The sequence below is a fragment of the Ictalurus furcatus genome, chromosome 3, assembly GCF_023375685.1.
Source record: "Ictalurus furcatus strain D&B chromosome 3, Billie_1.0, whole genome shotgun sequence".
In the NCBI taxonomy this organism is placed as follows: domain Eukaryota; kingdom Metazoa; phylum Chordata; class Actinopteri; order Siluriformes; family Ictaluridae; genus Ictalurus; species Ictalurus furcatus.
The window spans coordinates 9,229,964-9,253,973 of NC_071257.1; the positions used below are offsets into that span (position 1 = coordinate 9,229,964).

General features: G+C 35.9%; 1 protein-coding gene across 17 annotated transcripts in view; it reads left to right on the top strand.

The window, feature by feature from the left end:
* The window catches only part of lrrfip2 (leucine rich repeat (in FLII) interacting protein 2), a 98,663-nt gene that overhangs the window by 45,960 nt on the left and 28,693 nt on the right, over positions 1-24,010 (top strand). For 9 of the 17 annotated variants that reach the window (XM_053620671.1, XM_053620679.1, XM_053620680.1 and 6 more), the window contains 12 exons: positions 2,116-2,181; positions 3,188-3,229; positions 5,985-6,047; positions 8,296-8,391; positions 9,232-9,276; positions 10,080-10,127; positions 13,284-13,340; positions 14,776-14,847; positions 14,945-15,058; positions 15,574-15,618; positions 18,905-19,039; positions 23,582-23,653. In XM_053620671.1, the coding sequence (XP_053476646.1) occupies positions 2,116-2,181; positions 3,188-3,229; positions 5,985-6,047; positions 8,296-8,391; positions 9,232-9,276; positions 10,080-10,127; positions 13,284-13,340; positions 14,776-14,847; positions 14,945-15,058; positions 15,574-15,618; positions 18,905-19,039; positions 23,582-23,653 (855 nt within the window). The remainder of the gene's footprint in view (positions 1-2,115; positions 2,182-3,187; positions 3,230-5,984; positions 6,048-8,295; positions 8,392-9,231; positions 9,277-10,079; positions 10,128-13,283; positions 13,341-14,775; positions 14,848-14,944; positions 15,059-15,573; positions 15,619-18,904; positions 19,040-23,581; positions 23,654-24,010) is intronic. The other 8 variants (XM_053620681.1, XM_053620683.1, XM_053620685.1 and 5 more) reach the window with 4 other exon arrangements.

Consider the following 24,010-nt stretch of genomic DNA (forward strand, 5'->3'; position numbering starts at 1 on the left):
GTCTAGTAATATAATCAGCAATAAACAGCACTACATTTTATGGCAGACTAATATCATGCAGTGACGATAATATTGTTGTATCACGCAAGCCTAGTTACTACTATGTGATATTCAGTAACTACAATGAAGTAAAAGGAGGGTGTGTAGTTACAAGATGGGAAATGCAAGTTTGGGTGTTTGCTTGTATTTCCTCATTTGGAAGTTGCTTTGGATATAAGTGACTGCTAAATGGATAAATGTAAGAGGTTAACCATTTTAATTATCACTATTAAGCTCTGAAACTCTGAATCCATACCTTACAGATGTAAACTGTATGGGTGGTTTAAAATCTAGATTTAAGACGTGCAGATGGTACTCAACCAGAACAAGTTTTTTGCCGCCGCCGGGTACCAGTCCTGATCTCACCTCTATCGAAAATTTGTGGACTGTGCTTAAAAGTCGAGTCAGGGCCAGGAAACCAACAAATGTCACTGAACGTGACCAATTCTGCCAAGAAGAGTTGTTCAATATCCAACCAGAATTCTCCCAGAAGCTGGTTGATGGCTACCAAAAGCGTTTGCTCGAGGAAACTTGCCAAGGGACATTCAGCTAAATATTCGGTGTGCTGTATTTATATTTTTGACCCTGTATGTATAATTTTGACCTTGTGTTGACTACAGAAAACCCCAAATAAACTAAAAGCAAATTCTTGTTTTTACTTTTTTTTTATTAAAGATGTATGCTGTACAATCATTCTTCCCCAGAAAAAGAACAGTTCAAAGAAATTATTGAAAGCCCAATATTGCCATGACATTCATGTTCATGATGAGTGTATGTAAACTTCCAACCACAACTGTATCTCATATCCAAAACTCTTTATAAACAATGTGTCCAGACAACACAAACATGATGCACATCCCCTGATTTGATTACTGAATGGATCTTGAACAAAATGTACATGAGAATTACATGGTGTTAAAATTAAACACCATTCAAAATCCACCCTTTATTAATTTGTTTATTTCATATTTATTCATTTATAGTTACACTGTAAAATCGTCTGCTTGCATTTGCTACCCTGTGGTTAACATGTTGGAGTGGGGCACACAACCTCCTCTGTTTGTGCCCCGAACTCGGCAGCATTTGTTGAGCTTTCATTTCAGCCAGTACGAGCTTCTCTTTTCACTCAGTACTGTTTCCACCTCCTTTGTACCGAGCCTTCTCTGTAACAGTTTAATTTGAATGTTGTGTGTTCGTTGGCTTGAATTAATGTGGCTACATTTTGAAAGACATGAAGAAAAATAAAAACGATTAAGTGAAATGAACATAAACAAACATGGTTGAGGAGTAAAGGAGTACAAGCAAAAACGGAGCAAAAACTGTATTCGTTTCATTCAGGTTCTAATAAGCTTTGGAAATAGTAACATGAAATCAGTCACTGCTGATTTTTTATTTATTTGACAAAATAACAAAATAATATATTAATGTTACACTTTTATTACTATTAATTTATTCTGTTATTTGTTCGCCAGGTCACTCTTTCAGTCGTTTTGCAAACTGCCCCTTTGCGCCACCTAGTGGTAATTTCGTGAATTTTCTCATGTGACTTGTTTGTATTTCCCTCTCTGGCCTTGTGGCGGTGGTACATGCAGCGGTAATAGACATTCTGGTTGACTACCTACTGTAGGGCATGGCTCAACCCTAGGCTTAATTTACTGAGTATTTATTTTTCTTTTCATTTTTAATTTTATCTTAAAAATACCCAATTGATTCAGATAAATTTTCAGATTCATAATATCTATGTTGATTCACTTTGAGTTTGCAAAAAAATAGCAAAATTCTCTGTGAACACTTTCGATCCATTTTGATTACTAACAGCACTGTCAAGATATCATTCATGTTAGTTTTGAGAGTTTGCTGTTTAAAATGCCTACTTTTATGATGAACTTTAGTGGTTTAAGTGGTGTCAAGGGGCTGGGTTGAACAATCTTTCCTCCAGATAATCTGTTCCCAGTTCCAAACTTCCAAGATTTAAAATAGAGAATCGTAGAGTTAAGAACAATTGCACCTTTTGTTTAAAGAACCAAATGTAAAATAGACATGCTTATACATTGTAATTTCTTCCTTATTTTAAAGTCTTCTGCCTCGTCGCTGCTAGGCAACTCCAGCTTCATGCCCAGTTCTAGGAAAAAAAGCTTGGTGGTATGTCTCTGTTTGTGCATTTCTTTTTTTCTGCTAGTTGTGTTTTGTTAAATTTTTTAACCTTTTGAGAAAAAGTGTGATGGACTAACATCTGTGTTCATTTCTACCTCGCTTAGTCTGAGAGCAAACTCTTGAGTCTCCTAACAAGTAACAAAAAACTATGGAATGCTTTGAGGTTTTGAACTTAGGAGTACAAAGTACACAGCCATTAAATGCAAAGATTCATGAATTAAAGCTTCTGCAATCAATTTTTAAGAACACTTTGTAAAACAAATGCATTGAGGAAAATATGTCCCGTTTGTCCGGAATTCTAACTTATTTAATCACGAAACTTCTTTGCAAGGAGGCAGTTCTTCTTGTGTGTCAGTTATTTTGTGCATACATAGTTAGAAAAAGGTTTTTCAGTTTGGAGGAACTCTCAAAGGTTCTTTGTTGGACTCTCTTAGAATAATTCTAAAAAGAACATTTTTATGATGTTAGAACAACAGAAAACCAGTTTGCTTTGCTTCAAGTAAAAATATCTTGCTTTGCTTGATGTAATTATTTTCTTGTTAGGTCTTTGTGTAACTTTTTTAGCATTTATTTGTGTAGTTTAATCTGGTGGATTTGAGCAACATCTGCATTAATGTGACTCTTAATCTTATGAAAGCTAAATCTAACCAATTTTCAATGACTAATATGGTAAGTTTAGCATGAACACGTGAGTGTAGGTAAGTGTGAAGCATGAACATTTCATAAGTATTCAAAAAGCATATGGTTAGGAATTTGCATCTCACTTAAACAATTAAACAATTAAACAGTTAAACAATTGCTGAAAGAGCAATTTAGTACAACAAAACATCTAATTTAATTTTCATCACTCACCATGTTGCTTGGACTATAACTTTAGAGTGGTCTGGTTTGGCTAATCCTCTAAATGTCCAGTCACCTATAACTGCACACTGGCATGGGTGTTTATTTGAGTTAACATTTTTATGTGGTTTACAAAATCCTGATCTCTTCGCAGTCTGATGCCAGTAGTTCCCGCTTGAAGAGCTCTCATTCCACTGTACGTATAATTCACGTGGTATAATTTACAAGACTGTAATTGATGGTCAATAATCTATTTTTGTAACAGGTTAAGAAATACATTTCCCCTCAGAAATCACTTGTTTCGATCATCATTGACATTCATTCATTCTTATCATCATTGAAGCTCAGTTAATTGAAAAGTCTGAAGTTATTCCAAATTAGTTATATTTCTTCATATACCATTAATCACATGGAAAGGTAGGATTTTTCATGGTGTTTGAAATGTATAAGATTGATTACATTTCCCATTTTAATAAGCTTTCAGTTATACCCTAACTTAATAGGAGATTAAAGAGCTCGAGATGAAACTTTAGAAATAGAATACTAATTTGTGATTGATCATTCTCTGATTTAAATGTGAAGATTAGCTTTTATTTACCACTAGGGGTGCAAATGATGATACGATATAATATCGATTCTTTTACCCAGCGAATTGGATTCGATCGATTCAGGGGCCAGTGATCGATATTAGCGATGTGTCTATTTCACACAATAAATAACATTTCTATCAATTCACAGATGCAACCAAAATATATTTCGAAAAATGTATCGAGCTTTTTTCCACTATGAAATACTACATATTTCGGTGAAAATAAGGACCCATAATGAACTTAAACTTTGACGGACGTCACGCCCGGGATGTGGCTGGAATTAGACTGTCCTAAATAAAGGTCCATGTCAGGGCCAGAGTGGGAACCATTTTCCAAGGAGATAGCCAAGGAGTTTAATGCCCACGACCAGCCCTTTTTTTCCATGGTGGAAGAACTTTGATAAATGAAGTAACAGTTCAATTATTAATATCCCGTTATATTTATTACTGACATGTTTCAACAAGTGTCTAAATATAAATAACAAATGACATACTGAGTATTATGAAAAAAGTGTTTGTTTGCATTCAAACAAATATTAAGTATTACAGTAAGAAAAATACTTTTTTTTTGGCAGTTGCCTCATGCCACGGCATGTGACGATGGTTTGTTTATATCTCTATGGTAACAACCTGGTGTGTGTGTGTGTGTGAGAGAGAGAGAGAGATAGCCATGTCACGCTCTGAGCCATGTGACGTGAGAAAACGGCACTTTTTAATGTATAAGTAACTGATGCGCTGCTTTAAATATAGATTTAGTGTAATTTTATCAGTAACACATGCCTTTTCTGCGTGTGTGTGAGGTACGGAGAGAAAGTAGGCGAATGGTACGTCTGCCAGCCCAATTTATGAGCGGTCCACCTGGAATCCTTCAGATTCTCCCTATTAGCCACTCCGGCTATGGTCCATCTTAAAGAGCCCCTATTATGCTTTTTCAGATATTATCTTTCATGTTGTGTTATAGAGCTGTTTGTCAATGTAAAAATGTATGCAAAGTTTCAAAAATCAAAGTGCATGACAAATTGAGTTATTGATTCCAAAAACAAAGAACCGATTCTGAACAGCTGAAACGAGTCATCAGTAATTCCAGACTTACTTCCTGTACATACCTACGTAGGTTTGTAACAAAAAACCTCTGGTCTTCATTGGCTGCTCTTGAACAACATGTACTTTGACCCGCCCTCAAACACTACAGTACAGTAGTTGCATCCTGCAAGAGTTAGGTTCATGTCTAGAAGACTTTATTTTCTGCGCTGCAAAAGCAAAGCCACTTTGCATGGACTGCCAAATGATGAGGATGTAAAGCATCAGTGGTTAGAATTCATTTTAAAATGATACCACAACAGTTCAACTCTGACCTTCGTTTGTGTTCACGTCATTTCAAATCTAGCTGAAGTCAACGTGGGATTTGCGAAACGATTATTCATTAAAGATATGGCCGTCCCCACTTAAGTATGATTCATTATTTATGTATATATTTTCTACCAAGTATTCCAAACGCGTAGTTTTGTGTTGTATACGTGTACAGCCAGTGCACAGCTGTTAGCCTGTTAGCTGTTAGCCTCTGCTAACCGGCTAACTCACGTTATTGCCAAATAACATATAAACTTACCACTCAGAAACATCCTGTTCTTGTCATGCTTGCCATGGTGTTTCGGGTTGATCTCCCGGTGTATCGTTATATGGACTTGGGCTCAAATTGATAAGGTAAAACTGACATTATTACTGAGCTGAAATTCAGATATGGTAATGGGTGTTTCCTTTCCGACACGCGCTGTAAGCAGTACACCAATCACAACAGACTGGGATATATGACCAATCAGAGCACAGTAGGCTCTCTGAAAGGAGGAGTTTAGAGTGAACGGATGCCTGAGCGAGTTGTTTGTGACACTGAGAAAAATAGGTGATGCTACAATGTAAACTATGAAAAAATTAAGTTTTTTTTTTTTTTTTAACCTTACATACATGTAAAACTATTCTTTGAGATCTCTAAAACAAAATTAGGCATGTTTATATAGTGTAATGGGGCTCTTTAAAAGTTTAACATGCATCAATTGCATCAATAAATTGGATCGTTGGTTATTTGATCAATACATCAATCCATATCGCTGGATCGTTAAACCCCATCTTTACTACTGTGTACACTTGTCACCATGCACCTATTTTTAACTTGGTTGAATATTAATGGAAATTTTACATTTTTCTGTTGTATAATGGGATAAGATGTGTAAATATTAGTTTTAGCTGACCATGAACTTCCATGACCATCATTCTTAACATTCATACTACTGATGGTTTCTGTTTTTCTGCCTGGCATAGTCTCATCTGTCACACTTGAGTTAACCATATGCTCTCTTCCTTTTAGAGCTCAGTGTATAATGACCTTCACAGGAAGGCTGCTTCCTCCAGGAAAAAACCTGACCTACTGGTCAGTGCTTCTGACTGAGTATATATTGTGTATATATCCTTTGTCAAATGTGTCTGCTGTATTCCAAGTCATATTTAATGTCTTAATCCCCTCTGCAGTGATCAGGCAGTTGTGGAGAACTGTCCATTCATGATCTGCAGCTTGTGGATTAAATTCCTGTGCATTTTTGCAGTTATTATTCATTTTTTTCACTGTTTCGTCGGTAAGAATATAAACTGACAGGTTTGTTCGCCATTTTTTACAGGGCTATTTAATAAGGACAACATATACCTGCCACAGTAGTGTGACACGGGGTGTATGGTATATTATGATGCTTTATGTAGTGTAATTAATGTAATTACATCGTAGTACATTCATGTAATTATGTAGAGTTTTATGAATTCTTTTAGGAACAGTATAATTTTAATGAATATTTAAAAAAAAAAAAAAAAAAGATTATGAAAAATGCCTTTGGTTAAATGCCTTTTATAAATTTAATCTTACACTGAAAACATGAGGAGATATAAATTAAGTAAAATGTTTTATAAAAAAGGATAAAACCTTTACCACACAATTATTATTTTTTTTCAAGCAAAACCACATCACAATTCTCAGCACCCCATCTTTGCCATCTTTGCCAACATAGCACCACTGAATATTTGCCTATAGTGCTTGATAATTAGAAAATACAGAGCAAGGAATTTGGGATAACTACCTATTACAGATTATCTAATGATCTTCCATGGTCCTGGGTCCTCTCTTTTTCAGTTGACGGGTTTTCAATTGGGTTTAGGGATGAACATCTTACAAGCTTGATTCTGTGGTCAGTGAACCATTTTGTGTGGATTTAGATACATGTTTGGCTCATTGTCTTTCTGGAAGATCCAACCACAACCCAGTTGTTGCTTTTTTGCAGAAGCAGCCAGATTTTCATTTAAAATCTTCTGGTACTCCATGGAGCATCATGCACACTAAAAAACACTGGGTTAAAAACAACTCATATTGGGTTCTTTTTAGCCCAACGGCTGGGTAAATATCGGACAGAACACATTTTGGGCTAAACTAACCCATCAAGTTGTATTGTTAATTTTAACCCAGCAACCAGGTTGTTTTTTCAACCCAAAGGATGGTTTAATTTTTACAAAAATGCTGGGTTAATTTTATTTCATAAATGGGCTAATATTTTCAGGGTAATATTTACCTTTTGAAAATGTCAAATATGCCACATTATAAACGAACATGTCAGCATTGTATCTCCTTTATTTATACACAAGGAGGTATTCAGAAATGAGGTATTCCTAATGACTTTTAAGTAAATGACTCTCATAAGTCATATATTTAAGATGAAAACATCAGATTTTGATCAAAGGAGAAGTTTAAAACATCCAAAAAACTGAGTAACCAACTTACGATCCAGTGGGCGTTACAAACAAGTAAGCCAAAGCTATGTAAACTGGACTGTTATCACATATTTTTCCTTGTTCTAGTGTACAGTAATGGTTTTATGGATGAATATATTGATACGTACCTTGTTTCTCCAAATAAATCTAAAGATATGTCCGTGTGAAAACCGTGACCTCCACCTGAGGAGAATTCAAAGAGTCCGTGCTGAGTTGATTTGACCCAAGGAGCTGGGCTGATCTGTCGGGGTGGGGGAGGGGTGCATTGATTCAAATGTATGTGAAAATGACCCAGCCTCTAACCCTGTGGTTGGGTTACACAAAACTTCCCAAGACTGAGAAAATAACCCAATTAAATGACCAAAAAGGTTCAACCCAGCGTTTGCGTAGAACGGATAACCCAGCAATTTTTAGTGCGTGTATTCCAACTACTTTTCCCAGGTCCTTTTGCTTTGATGAACATGTTGCTTCCCAGTTACTGTCCTTACGTGAAAATAATTCACGTGACCAGTACATGCTTTTCTTGCATAGATTTTTTTTTATTATTGGCAGAAAAGAGCACTCAAACAAATAGTTGATTTGTGTTCTTTGAGCATTCTGAACAATTAAACATACAAGCTGATTCTGTTATTACATTGGTTTGCCAGTAGAAGGGAATGGGACATGTGAAGTTGAGGATGTTTTTGCATATTTAAGGAATCTGGATTTAATGATGAAGTAAAACATGTCTGTTATTTTTTTTCTGTTGCCTAATGATAATTGACAGTGATAGTAATAGGTGTTTTCTTTCCTAGTCTGTTTATAAATATTTTTTGTGCAAATTTTCACACTTTTGATTTGATCACTTTTTTGATATATCCTCACCACAGACGGGATTGTATTATGACCAAAGGAAATACAGCAGTCTAAAGAGCTCCAAACCACCTCCTCCTCTCTCCTCCACTATCTCTATCCATCAACCCCGGGTTTGTTTTTCCTTCTGTCTGTTATCCACATACTGGCTCTATGTTGAAAAAATATTTTGTAGTCAGTCAGACAGAGAAGTTATTTCAACTCTTTTTTTGTTTTAAGGGTATAGGTATGGGTGTGTATTCATGTGCAGTTGTGTACAGTACTGTGCAAAAGTCTTGGCACATGTAAAGAAATATTTTAAAGCAAAGGTGCCTTCAAACATAATTAAGTTAAACATTTTCAACATAAAAATGTCTGTAAAGAGCAGTGAACAGCAAAACTAAACAAAGTCAGTATTTGGCGTGACCACTTTTTGTCTTTGAAAATGCATCAGTTTTATAAGGAATTGTCTGTTTTAAGGAATTGTAATTTTTAAGCGTCTATCTTGGATAATATACCACTGTTACTTGCTTCTGATTTTGCAGGCAGTCCCTGACAGCTTTGATTACTTTGTTTGTTATTCATTCTGTTTTTAAAAATCAAACAGACAAAAAATTTGTTTTCTTTCTATATTACCAACCCAACAGTGTTTTTATATCAGGATGCACTTATTGATAGAGACTTTGAAGTACTCTGGATAAGGTCATCTGACATATGCCATAAATGTGGTCTATTTCTTCATATGTAACCTTCTTTACTGACATAAAACATTTTTCTGTAATTTAATTTTCTTATTGGAAAAGTAATGTTTGGAGCTGTAAAACATATTTGAGACACAATAATGCAGTATTATTAAAGTCATATAATAAATATCTAAGACAAAATCAGTATTAAAAAATAGGGTACCCAGGCCTTTTGCACAGTACTCTTAGGTTGTACTCTAACCCTCACAACCCCTCTCCCACCCCTTACAGGCTTCCAGCACTACCTCCACAGGTCTGATGCGTAGCTACAGTGCGGTCAGTCTATACTTAAATGCTTTTGCATGTAGAATTATATCTAATTGATAATGTGCTGTTGTATAGGGGCACACCTCGTTGTAAGCTGTGTTGTTTCTGTCAGACCCAGTGCCACCACAAAAAACATGTATAATGAAGCAAAATGGGTGTATTATTTCTAATAAATGTTTCTACTAGTAATATCTGGGTGGACAAATCATAAATCTATTAGCTAGTCCAACAGACAGATGAATGCTCCGGTGTACATTACCAATGATAACTAGGCTACAAATGGTCCTATAATATTAGGGCCACTGATTAAAAACTAAAAAAGATTTCGAGAATAAAGTTGTGATATTTTGACAATAAAGTCATAGTTTTATTAGTTATAATTTATATATTTATATATTATTATTAGAATACAGTCATAATACTATGACAGAATGATGCATTTCAGAGCAATTAAATATTTTACAAGTTAAGAAATATTTAATCTTCTGACTAGTGTTAGAAGTTGGGGTGACTGCAACTGAGTCAGGTTCACCAAGATGGTTAATTGGGAAAAAATAAATAAAATCTGCTAGACCTTGTCCCTTGGGCTGCTGATTTGTCTACCCTGTATATGTTCCCAGTTTTCTTTCTCACCACATATTCCGTATACATTTCTGATCACATGCCAAATTAAATGCATTTTCCCAATGCAGTTAAAAATAGTATGCATGCTTTTAATTACACTGCAGTTTTTATATAACACACAAATAAAGGAGACATGCAATTTATTTAAATGGTTTTGCTGAATAGTGGACCTCTATTTATGCCCTTAGGCCTCAATATGTGATGCTGGTCTCTATGGGCCATATGGTTCCAGAGCTGTAAGTGCTGTAAATTCCAGTTTTAAACACAGTGGGAAGTATTGGCTAGTGAAGTAATACAGACCATTTTTGTTGCATGGAGCAGGGTTTCCATTAGCTGGAAAATACCGGTATTTGACCAATAATAATTCTGCTGTAATTAAAGATCCTTTCTACACCTCCTTTTTTCATAATGCATGACTTTTTTTAATGTATATGGATGATATGCTGAAGGAAAACAGTCAATATTTAAAGGTAACGACATATATGTAACTGTATAAATGTAAATGTAGTGGCATATAGCCACTGCTATGGAATAACTGTTTTCTAGCAAATCACAGCTACAGTGGTGGTGTTCAGTAAACAAAACTAGAATGAAAATATGATTCATGTATAGTGGATATTAAAAAATCAACACACCCCTGTTAAAATGGCAGATTTTTGTGATGTAAAAAAATGAAACCAAGAGAGATCATGTCAGAACTATTTCTACCCTCAGTGTGAAATTACAACACAAAAATTAAGTGAAAAAACAAGCAAACATTTTAGGGGAAAACCTAGTTCCATAAGTGTGCACACCCCTAAACTTGTACACTGACTACGTTTACATGGACAGCAATAATCTAATTATTGACCTTATTCTGAATAAGATAATATTGTGATTAAGGTGTTTACATGAGTTGCGTTTAGATGCTTTTTTTTTTTAGTTGCTTTTTTTCCTTTCATGTTCCCGTTTTACATGTTATAGAACATAGATCGATTAATAGCACATGTCATTACGTCCCCACGCCACGCGGTCCGATATTCCCTCCAGAATTTCACGTATCAACATACAGTTCATCTTCATTATGGTACTGTATACAGCTGTGGGTGTTATTTAAAAATTTTTTATGAAAGCTTCAAGTGCAGTTAATTATTTATCATGCTATACGTGCAAATAAACGACTGCTTCAAGCCATGGGCTGCATCCCAAACCATGTACTTACCATTTATATAGTAACCGAAACACATGTACTTCGCCTACTATGTAGTGTTAAGTACACGGTTTCGGAAGCAGCCGTGTGCTCTTGTTAGCCGTAAAAGGGTTGAGCACTGCCTTGTGTGATCGCGTCCTGTTGCAAAATGCAGTCAAAACTCCCACACGATGTTAATAGTGTGATTAAGGTGTGTACATGTCTGTAATGCACGTCAGTAATGCGTCTAAAATAGGAGTACTCCACACGTCTTAATTCGATTTGTGTTTACTTTGAGTATGACTTTAGTCGGATTAAGGTAATAAAAAATTTCTGTTTACATGGTAGTTTCTTAATCAGAGTATTGTCTTAATCGGGTTAATATTGGATTATTGTTGTCCATGTAAACGTACTGACTGTTGAAGTACCTTTTGATTCTATAACACCACTTTGGCGTGGCACATCTTGACTTGGCAGTATTTTCTTGCAAAAACATTCTAGATCCGTCAGATTGTAATCTGTCAGATTGTGCATCTCCTGTGTACAGCCCTCTTCAGGTCACCCCACAGGTCGATTCAGGTCTGGGCTATGGCTAGACTATTCAAAAACATTGATCATCTTTTGGTTAAGCCATTCTGTTGTTGGTTTCAATGTATACTTTGGGTCATTGTCATGCTAAAAAAAGGTTTTGCACTAAAGTTGACTGTTATTTGTAGCTATTCATGACTCCCTCCACCTTGACAAAACCCAGTTCTGGCTGAGGGAAAGCAGCCCTAAGGCATGATGTTGCCACCACCATGCTTCACCATGGGTATGGTGTTCTTTTGGTGATGTGCTTTTTTTTTGTTCTTTTTTTTGCATTTAACATACCTTTTTAGAATTATGGAATTTATACCATTTCGAATTGGTCTCATCAGATCGTAACACATTTTGCCATATAGTTTGGGGTAATTTTTTTTTTTGGGGGGGGAGAAAGGGCAGCGCCTTTTAATGTTACCGTAGGTCTTTGTGAGGGTGGAAAAATTTCTGGCATGATTTATCTTGGTTGAATTTTTTTGCACCATAAAAACACAGAAGTGTGTGTAGACTTTTTATATCCACTGGTTCCCAGTTCTCTTTAATATATATATATATATATATATATATATATATATATATATATATATATATATATATATATATATATATATATATATAATCTGAGAAAATTAGATAGCTAACAAAGTACACATCTTAGCTAAATAATGCTAACACCGCTGGTCACGGGTGTTTGTTTGAGGGATGGATACTTTGGCTGGTCTTATAGGTGGAACTTTCCTGTTGACATGCATACAAAATCCAGATACATTATTCACTTACAGAATTAAAAATGCCTGTTACCCAATCATATACACTATTCAAATCCAAAATTAAAATTGAGCTTTTATTAAAATTTTGCTAAATTAAAAGTTTGCTTTTATTTCCTCATTTGTAAGTCGCTTTGGATAAAGGCGTCTGCTAAATGAATAAATGTAAATGTAAAATATTATATTAAATTAAATTTCCTCTTGCCTAGTCAGATAATTCTTTATTCTATTCCAGAGTTTTACTTACGGCTCAAACAAACCTCTTTCTTCTGATAAATAGTCACTGTACAATTATGCGGTTGACCAGCCAATGGCGAAACAGTTGCTTCTTAAAAGTTTCTTGCTATAGTAAAAGCAGATGATTCTGATCACCCTAATCGAGACAGTGAGGAACATGTTGAGGTAATAGAGACACATGATCCTGGTCCACCTGCAAAGAAGCAGAAAATTCATACATTTGAGAATATGTGCTACAGTTGAACATAAATTTTACTTGATAGTGCCATTCTTTCTGACAGCAGTAGTAATTAAAATATGACAGAAATTATACTCCACTATTCTACAAATTGTACTCAAATAATACTTCAATAATTGTCTAGTAAACCGCATCGTTCGCGGACACCGTGACCAGCACACAAATTCCTAGTGGAAACATGGAGATGAAATTTGTGCTTTCAAATCTAAAATTAATTGCTAGTTTGTGCCATCTGGTTCATCTTTTTTATATAAAGCCAGTTTCATGAATATACAACATGAATGGGTGTTGTATATTCATTACTGTCATAATACTTGAACATTTCACTATACAAGATTATCTCAACCTTTTAAATTAAGGCCTCATTTTGCAGTCAGTCTGAATGGAATGGTTGTATTCACAGACGTCAGAATACAGTTGGTGCTCTTCTGGTGCTAGTTCCACCCGCAGTAGTCCAGTGGTAAGCACTTTGGACCATGCATTTACTATGACGTGTAAATCTAGTATGTAGCTATACATCACGAACATCTCCAACATTTGGCAGATTACAGGCTTTGTGTATTTTATCATTAAATGACAAGAAGCTGTAGCTCAGCCAGCATGGGTGCATAGTTTCCCAAAATTTCAGTGTGCTCACCTAACTTTGTTAATATTAACACATAAGACTTAATAGTTTCAATGACCATTTGTATGACTTAGATCAATTAGTTATTATGAACATTATGCAAGTATCTTTGAAGAGAATCCAAGAACAAGTGTGCTTTTTGTCATGATATACTTACTGTTTTAGTCTTGGAATAAGTGCTGTTGCAGAGTCTGCATTAACTAAGAAACATGCTTCTACAGTACACAGAGCTGTTACATTAAAACTATAGGTTTGTTTAGAAATACAGTGAAGTCCATAAGTATTTGGATAGTAACACAATTTGTGATTTTTGCCTCTGTACACCATCACAATGGGTTTGAAATCAAGATATGATTTGAAATGTAGACTTTCAACTTTAATTCAAGGAGTTTAACAAAAATATTGCTTTAACCGTTTAGCAATTTATTTCATAATCCCTCCATTTTCACAGGCTTAAAAGTAATTGGACAAACTAACACAATTATAAATATAAGGATAATTTTTTACTATTTGAATGCAGATCCTTTGCAGTCAATAACTGCCCGAAGTCTGGAACCCATGGACATCAAGAAATGCTGAGTTTCCTCTCTTGAGATGCTTTGCCAGTCTTTACTGTAGCTGCCTTCAGTTGCTTCTTGTTTGTGGGTCTTTCTGCCTTCAGTTTTGTCTTCAGTATGTGAAAAGCATGCTAGGTTGGGTTGAGGTCAGGTGTCTGACTTGGCCATTTAAGAACATTCCATTTCTTTAACTTAAGCAGCTTTTGGATAGCTTTTGTGGTATGTTTTAGGTCATTATCCATCTGTACTGTGAAGTGCCATCAGTTTTGCAGAATTTGTCTGAATCTGAGCAGACTGTATAACACTATACACGTCAGAATCAATCCTGCTACTTCTATCAGTCACAACATCAATAAACACCAGTGACCCACTTCCATAGTGAGAGTTCTCATGAACAGCTACCAAATGCAATATTTGTTTATTGCAATATTTTTTGTTAACCCCCTTGAATTAAAGCTGAAAGTCTACACTTCAGTCACATCTTGATTGCTTCATTTCAAATTCCATTTGATACTTATTATACATATACTTATTGCCCTGACTGTATGTGTTTGTACACCCTGAAAGCACACCAGGGCATAATTCAGATGGCCTGCATTTGTCAAAGCACCCTTAAAGTTCAGTGAGTGACGCATGCTAGTATGGGTTTTTTTTCTGTCATTTAACCATACACAAAAAGTACTACATTTTATTTATTTTTTTCCATCTCCAAGTCCTCTTCTGATGACGATTCTGCCAGCACTACATCTCAGGATCACATCAAACGTGGAAGGAGGGATAGTGTGGTGAGCTAACTATGACCCCAGACCCAATTCTCTGAACTTGACTAACTTTTTTTTGTTTGGTTTACATTCCTGCTCATTTAAATGTTTTACCTTATAGTCATCTGAGCTTTCTGACATGAGTGAGACTGCTGCTGACTATTTCAGCCGTTCGAACCGCAGAGGTAGTATTGTTTCTGACCTAGATGATCTGAGCATCCCAGATCTGGACATTGTAAGTTATGGCACAGTGACTTGTTGCATGTACACATTAATGTGTGTCTAACATAAGAGTGTGTCTAAAGGTTAAACCATTTTCTTTCTTTTTCGTTTTTAAATGTGTGTTACTAAAAGTACAGTTTGGATTTCATAAACCTTTTGAATATTTACATGCATATAAATCTAATCATTTTACATACAACTTACCAACTGCCTGACGGTTATACCACACTGCCCCTGCAGTAATGAGAATTGTTGGGTATAACCTGTGCGATGACGCTCTAAGGGAGTGTGTCTCAAGTGCTTTGGGCAGCAGAGACTGTAAAGCCTGTTCTTTCTTGCTTGTTGGTTGTGTTTTTGGAAAACAGTATGTTGAGGTGCTGTAAATGTTGGAACAGCTTTGTGATGCCTTTTACACTCTCTTATCTCTGAACACGACCTGATCCACTTTTCTCATTTGCAGGTAGAAAGGACCATCATTTTAAAAAATTTAAATGAAACATTCTCATGACTTTTTCTTTTTTCTTCTAGTTGGACGAAAAATGTGACAAGCAGCACTCGGATTCCTTCAGTCGGGTGAGTATGTATACAGTGATGCTGTTTGGTTGAGGTGACTGTGTTTGTGTTCTATGCATAAAACTCACGGGACTAAAGCTACATTTGATGTGCATACTCCACAGTTTCTGTCGGGGATAACTTCCACAGTTGTTCCCCCCATGACATTAGGACTACCTGTGATAGAGTCCATTCTGCAATTATGGTGCCCTTAATAAAGATTTGCATTTGCCTTTTTTGCTATAAAGTTCAATTCTGTGCAAATATTGTATTCAACATTGTTTATTTTCAGTTTCTTATTAGGGGCCAAATACCAAAAGTGCATAGGAACACTTCTGCTTATTAGGGGTCAAGCGTATAGTTCCTGGAACCCTATTGTTTTGTTAGGACATTATTGTTTCTTCTTCTCCGTAACGAATCGTACAAACCAAGCCGTAAGTCATACAGTGCATCCGGAAAGTATTCACAGCGCTTCACTTTTTCCACATTTTGTTATGTTACAGACTTATTCCAAAATGGATTAAATTCACTATTTTCCTCAAAATTCTACAAACAATACCCCATAATGACAGTGTGAAAGAAGTTTGTTTGAAATCTTTGCAAATTTATTAAAAAATGTGTGATGCTTAGACAACTGGGTCAGAGCATCTCCAAAGTGACCGGTCTTGTGGGGTGTTCCTGGTATGCAGTGGTTAGTGGACCACAAAAAGTGGTCAAGAACAACACATTTGGCCCTTGTCAAAAATGTTCAGATCTTTACATTGGCCTATTTTTCCTGCTTCCAACACATCAACTTTGAGAACTGGCAGTTCACGTGTTGCCTAATACAGTCATGTGAAAAAATAAACACACCCTATGGAAGTTGTTGGTGTTTTTTTGCCATATTTGGCCCTCTTTGATCCTCTATTAATAAAGAGGATCTCTATCAAATTACAGATACAATCAACATTTTGTAGTAATTTAAATTTTGTCCACAATTGAAATGAACAAGAAACAGATCAGTCACATGGAAAAAATAAGTACACCAATACATTTATCACACCTTTAGAATTAGGTGTTCAAGATTGGGTGCCAGTGATTTAAAACATGCTTAGGGAGTGCAGGTGGAACCTTTCTTATTTATAACCATCTTATGTCTACTGTCTGGTGTTCCCTTTGCTATTGAGGTGAGTGGTGTAATCATCCCAAGATCTAAAGAGTTCTATAAGGCCTTCAGAAAAAAGGTTGTGGATGCCTACAAGTCTGGCACGGGATTTAAAAAGATCTTCAAATTATTTGAAATACATCATTCCATTGTAAGGAAAACCATCTACAAGTGGCGCAGATTTCAAACTGCCAATTTGTTCAGGACTGGCTGTCCCAGCAAATTCAGCCTAAGGGCAGACCATCTAATGCAAAAAGAAGTCTCCAAGAACCCCAAAATTTCATAACAGGATCTGCTAGTAAGTCTTGCAACTGTTGGTGTCAAAGTGCATGCTTCTACAATCAGAAAGATATTGCACACATTTGACTTGTATGGGAGGCGTGCCAAGAAAAAACTTTTGCTGTCTAAAAAAACATTAGAGCAAGACTTCAGTTTGCAGATGAGCATAGGCAGAGACCGGGCATTTTGGAATAATGTGCTCTGGACAGACGAATCAGAGATAGAGTTGTTTGGTCACAGTAACAGCAGACCAAAGACAGCTTTTCAGGAGAAGCACCTCATACCATCTGTGAAGCATGTTTGTGGAAATGTTATAGTTTGCCATTGCTTCATTGCCTCAGGGACTGGACAGCTTGCATTCATTGATTCAACTATAAACTCTACATCATATTAAAGAGTGCTTGAAGATAATGTGAGGCCATCTGTCCAAAAGTTGACATTGAACTGAATGTGGCCCATTCAACAGGATAATGATCCTAAGCACACTAGCAAATTGAAAATTGGTGAAAACTGCATTTTTTGTGCTGATCTGTAAGTGAATTAGCAGTAGTGTGTTGAGTGTTCTGACTGACTCAGGCATGAAGCTGTAGTGGTGCTATTCATGATTGTGCACACAAAATAATTTTTGTTTTTTTTAGTTGGATTTACATTTCATGAAATATGGCTCAAAAAGTAAAACCCTGCACTGCTGTGCCACCATTGGGTTGATCAGCCCCATCTCGCTCAAGTAGCAGGAGGGAGTACTCTATGTGGAGCAAGTTTCATGTCTCTACAACTTATGGTTTGGTCTGCATGATTTATTTTAGGGGAAAAAAAAGAAGTAGAAGATGAAATCAGAACAAAACCAATTGAGTTCCAGCACTTTGTGCTCCAACATATAACCATGAGCGCACATCTGCAGAGTACAAGCAAAATTGTCTGTTTATTATTAATATTCCATAAGTAGTCATTTAATGTTTAGCTCCTCTTAAGCCTGTTTAGAACTGGAGTGGTGGCATATCCAACATACTGTCATGTTAATCAAAGTGACCTTTGACTCTGGACACTGGCTGCTGTTTAAATAAATTTTAAAAAAGCATGTTTCTGCATAACGTTGTGATTTAGGCAGAAACATTAAAATATAATATTTTGGGTCCTTAAGATTGAGTCCCTGGCCAAAATTGCTTTACTAAGGCAAGAACTCAGGAATCCCACATTCCATCTCACTAAAAGAACGTGTCACTTGATGGTGGAGGCGTTATGTTTTCGGGCGTTATGTCCAACCATGATGTGTGCATCCACCTGAGATACTCATTAGTGCAATATTTTGAATGAGTTGTTGAATTTTTTATGATGGTAAATGCTAAATGGTCTGCACTTATATAGCACTTTTTAAAATATTTTTTTTAACCTTAGCAGTTAAACAAAGCGATTTACACTGTTTCTCATTCACCCATTCTCACACACACACACACACACACACACACCTACACACCAGTGGTAGCAGAGCTGCCATGCAAGGCGCTAGCTTGCCATCGGGAGCAACTTAGGGTTCAGTGTCTTGCCTGAGGACACTTCGGCATGTGGAGTCATGGGGGCCGGGAATTGAACCGCCAACCTTACGAATAGTGGACAACCCACTCTACTACCTGAGCCACAGCCGCCCATGAATCTATTTGGAATTATGATTGTAACTAGCAGATAAACTGATTAGATTTTGAAATTCTTCCAAACAGGGTCAAGGTCACAGCAAGGTCAAATGTCTGAAATAGATTTGTTTTACTTTTGTTTTTTTTCTTCTGAGGTCCTGGGCGTAAATGGTGTAGTCATTTATGAATATATCACTGTACAGAATGGATGTTGCTTCTGTATACTTATAAATGTATTTAATGTTGTGTGTTGTAGCCATCATCTCGATGTGCCACTCCAGGCCTATCTGCTGCCACACTGGCCTCTCTTGGTGGTTCTTCATCCAGACGAGGCAGCGGGGACATGGCCAGTATTGTCATCGAACCGGATGCCTCTCTCAGTGAACTGAGGGTAAGGCATGATATGTAATTCTCTTTATTATTGACCGTTTTCATTAATATATATTGTCTGGAAAATTACAAGTGGCCAACACTGTTTTTATGTCTCCGCCACTGAGTGAGGAAGGTATTATATTTTTGGGTTGTCTGTCCCTCCATCCAAGATTCTAGTTAGCACAATACCTCAAGAACTTGTGGTTGAATGTATGTAGGATTTATATGGAATTATCAATGTAACCAGTCATATTCAGGAACTCAAGGCCCATTATTGGTTGGCTACAGATGTGGCCTTTAAGAATGTGCACCCCCCACAGTTTCACGCGATTCGTCACGTGTGATCACGTGGCACCCTGCGGGCACACTTCTTAGAATTTCAATTCGTTTGTGCTTCACACAATACCCACTAAGTGGCGCATGGAACAACATACTGTAGCTGAACACAGAGTACACTTAAAAAATGGAATGTGTGGTCGGTTAGATTTAAGAAAAAATATTACGTATGGTTCACAAACAAATATTGTTTTTCATCAAAGCTTATCCTAAACCTCATATTTAAACAAGATTCTAATTATAAGATTCAATTATACAAAGTAAGCGTGATCGTATAACATATAAAGTGTGTGCTAGAATAGCGCAGCAGTAACATCCTTGGTGTAGTATGCCAGCAACTGGGGTTTTGAGCTCAGCTCAATTGAGAGTGTTGATTTAATTAGCGGGTTTTTTTTTTTCCCCAATGTAGAAAGTCAATTTGTGTGTGCATGTGTAAATATGAATGTCCTTCCTCAAAGTAGTGTTGAATGAATTCCATTTTCTCTTTTCTTGCCAATGGAAAGATTTAAAGTTTCACTATTTAAAAAAAAAACTGGTTTAAAGTGAACACAGAAGTCCACACTGAAAATTTTGAATTGAATTTACTTAATTCAAATGCATAGTTTGGTTCCACATGACTGAATTGAGTTACATTAACATATGTTTTTGTACATCAAACATAATTTGATATTATATTCATATATTATATCATATATTTTCAATGCCCTGAATAAAATTAAACTCCCCCTGAGCTGAGGATTGAACCACAGTTGCTGGCGTTCTGCAACAGCCATTGGCAAGCTTAAAAACCTGCGTCAAACACTTTCAGATGCGGTTGGTCAGAAATTCCACCTGACAGCCTGAGACTGGAAACTGATAAGCAATCAAATTAACGGACTTCTCCGAAACAGACGAACAACTTTCCCACTTTTTAAAAAATTCCTGCAAAAATCACTGGATTAAAATACTTCTGATAATAACTGACTTTATAATTGACTGTACTCTTTGCAATTTTTATTTAATAAAGGCTTAATTGTATTGGAAACTGAACAGCAATTAATTTATTTTCATATATTATTTTTTTATATTTACATACATGAAACTGTCTATTAGGGGTGTGCCTGAAGCCAAATAACTTATTTGGAAAAGTATGGTTAATGACTTTAAAATGAATAATGAATACCCACGAATTAGAAAAAACAACAAAAAAAAACCAGAAGGATGGATGACAAAACGTGTCTAGAGTGAAAAGTGTAATCAACACATCTACAACTAAATGTGAAACTACAACTGTGAAAAACAGTGTAAATCTGAACTAAATTATTTCGAAATTAAAATTTAGAATCTGAAAAAAGAATGAATGTAAAAGAAAGTGCTCTATTTTTTAAAGTCAGTATAAAGTTTTATTTTCTTTTTTTCAGTTACAAGTCTTATTTTTGAAGTTTCAAATACTGTTTTCAGTGTCACATGTAAATAAAATATAGTTGTCTCAACATGCCAAACAGAGTCATATAGTTTTGGTTAGCCGAAGTGTAAAAAACAAAACAGAAAAAGATCTCTGGCATGAATGTGGTTAACAGTAAAACAGCCTTGTGTAAGATGTGTGTCTAAAGGTGTTAAGTGGTTCATTTTTAGTTTATACATCATTATAAAGTTAATTTTGTCAAAAGAAATAAAAAAAAGATAATTTTTTTTTTTTAAAGGGAAAAAACTTTTAAGATTTCGAATAGCAGGCACTTTTACAAAAGTAGAATGAGGAATACAACAAAGTAATTAATCTTAAGGAGGCAATAATAGAATTTCAGACTGCTGTCTTGCAGGTTTTTTTTTTTTTTTTTAAAGGACAGAAGACTTGGCAGAGATTATTTTGATGGGCAGATGAGGCATCATTGTGCAGAATAAAAATAAATGGTGTAGTCTGCAGCATCATACAAAAGACTAAATGGGTGTTTAGAGTTTGTGACTAAATTAGTGAGTGATTTCGGATACAGCACGACACGTCTGAACAGTTGCACTATGAGGTCTGTTGCAAAAATGGACACAATGACGAAAAATGTGACTTATAAAGTCATGTAAGTAATAATAAATACATAAGGTCACATTTGTGAGATGCAGCCTAAACTCGCAATTGCGAGAATTAAAGTCGCAACTGTGGGAAATAAAGTCCCCAATTCGGGCCAAGTGAAACCGGCAAAAACAGTTGGTCGGCACTTGCACCTCACACCCCCTGAATGGAAGGTGGAAAGAGATCGACTTATACAACTTCTCCAAAGCAGACGACTGACTTCGGTCTATCTTTTAAATCCACAGAACAACATACTGCATTTACTGTTAAAATCATTGGATTACAGTAATTCTTATACTAATTACTGTATACTCTTTGCAAATTATATTTAATAAAAGCTTCATTATATTGAAAAGTGATCAGTATTTTATTTGCTAAGGCAATACATGGGCGCCACTTGGTTTTGAAAAGTGGTGGGGATAAAGACGTGGGGGTGGAAAGTAGTAATATAAAATATCAGCAGGAATAACCTGCATGAGCTGAGTGAATGAAAACCAGTGAACTAAAGCACTTTACTAGCAGGTTCTTTAACTCACCCAAACGCATCCTATAAGAAATTAATCTGATTCATACACAACATAAACACAATATTACAACTTGCATCTGCACAACATGACACGAATACACAACTATACATGATAGTATGCAAACAAATAATGTTAACTCAATTCAATCAACCCATGTACGCATTTGAATTAAGTAAATTCAAAAAACTTTTTTTTTTTGTCAGTGTGTGGACGTTCTATGCTGAAAGAAAAAGTTATTAAATTCACACACTCACCTGAGGAGAGGATCAAATCCCAGTTGCTGATGTACTGCAACAACCACGTTACTGCTGCACTATTGTAGCACGTTTTATCCTTGTTAATATAAATACTATAGTTGTAGTACCAGTACTACTTGTATGAAAGTATTTTGTGATCAATATTCAAAAGCAATTGCAAACTGTATTTGCAATTGCATTTCCTATTTGTGGACGCATAAATTGTGACATAATTCAAATGAAAATGCAAATCGTGTATTACTGTTTGAATTTTCATTTACCCGAATGTACAGTGTCTGCCAAATTTCAAATGGAAACGCAAAGTCCATTTGCTGTTGCATTTGCAGTGTGTTGCATGTTATGACCCTGTCATATTGAAATTATGTTAAATACTATTTCATTTCCTTAGTGTGGCGTATGGAGCCTGCCAATATTAACAGAATCACAAATCCATTTGCATTTGCATTTCCCATGCCTTGTACAGAAACCTGATAATCAGTGTTGGGGATGGGAATATACTATGGGGTGTGTTTGTATTTGAAAGTGACATCACTCACAGTCGACCGTATTTTAAACTGGCTCACAGTCACAGGACATTCACTGCGCATTCAAGATTCTCTCTTCTATTTCTCAAAAAATAAACACACAGAAAGGGCAAAATGTGTATTGTTTTACTCTGGAGTGGAGTGGTTGCTTGTATTTCTTCATTTGTAAGTCATGCAAGTCATCATGAAAGCATCTGCTAAATGAATAAATGTAATGTCAATGTAACGAGAACCAAGTACAACTGAATATAGTTTTAATTTTTCTCCCGTTAAATCCCCTTGAAGCTGATCTCTCAGAAACGCACTTTATAGTAATAGCAGTTTATAGTATAGCACCAGCACTTTATAGTAATGGAGTCAGTAAGGGACCATCTAAAAATTGCATTTGGAAAAGCTGACTGACAGCACCTGAGACCACAGTACTCTTAACCAGCCAAATGTTTTTTTCCGTAATCTCAGATTAATGTGACTCTACATTTTGCAGTTACTTTAAACAAATTATTGTGTTTTAAACATTTTACATAGCCAGTGATGTTTGTCATATTTATACTGACAATAACATTAAAGCATGCAGAGTCACAAAGTCAATATCTATTATCTGGCTCAATGAATCAGAATAGCTGGTTAATGACAGTAATCTGTAGTGTTTTGTGCTTTTCTAGGGAAAACCCCATAATAAGATTATTGACTGGCCCATTGATCTTACTAAATGTCTACTATATCTAAAACTCCCTGGTACTTGTTGTTTTTGCTCTCTAGTTAAAGTACTGTCTGTTCTGTCACTGCCTCTGGGGAAAGTATGCATGTGTCATATTCGTTCTTCGGTGCTTCTACTTTTCACCAATATTCATTTCAATCCTTCCTCCTCAACAGGACATCTATGATCTAAAGGACCAGATTCAGGATGTAGAGGGGCGCTATATGCAGGGTCTTAAAGAGCTGAAGGTAGAGGGGCTTGTGTCCAGTGCATGCCATCTCTTCCTTCTCTATTTCTCTCTGGCCGTGAGCTTTTACTCACACCCAAACCTCACTGTTTTGGCCATTTATTTTGTGTGGAAGCATGAACCTCACTCATCGAATTGCTTTCCTCAAAAATCTGTCTAATTCTGATCGTATTTTTCGAACAATTCTAGCCTGTATGCTAACTCGTGTTAAGGTAAGAGCTTTAAGATATGGATGCTGATGAGAGAAGATATGCTTAAGTATGATGAAGGTTTAACTTTCTGACCTGACTGTAGCAAGGTTTAGTTTGTTTGGAGACTTGTCGTCTTGTCATGTAGATCTCGTTTTGATACATTATGT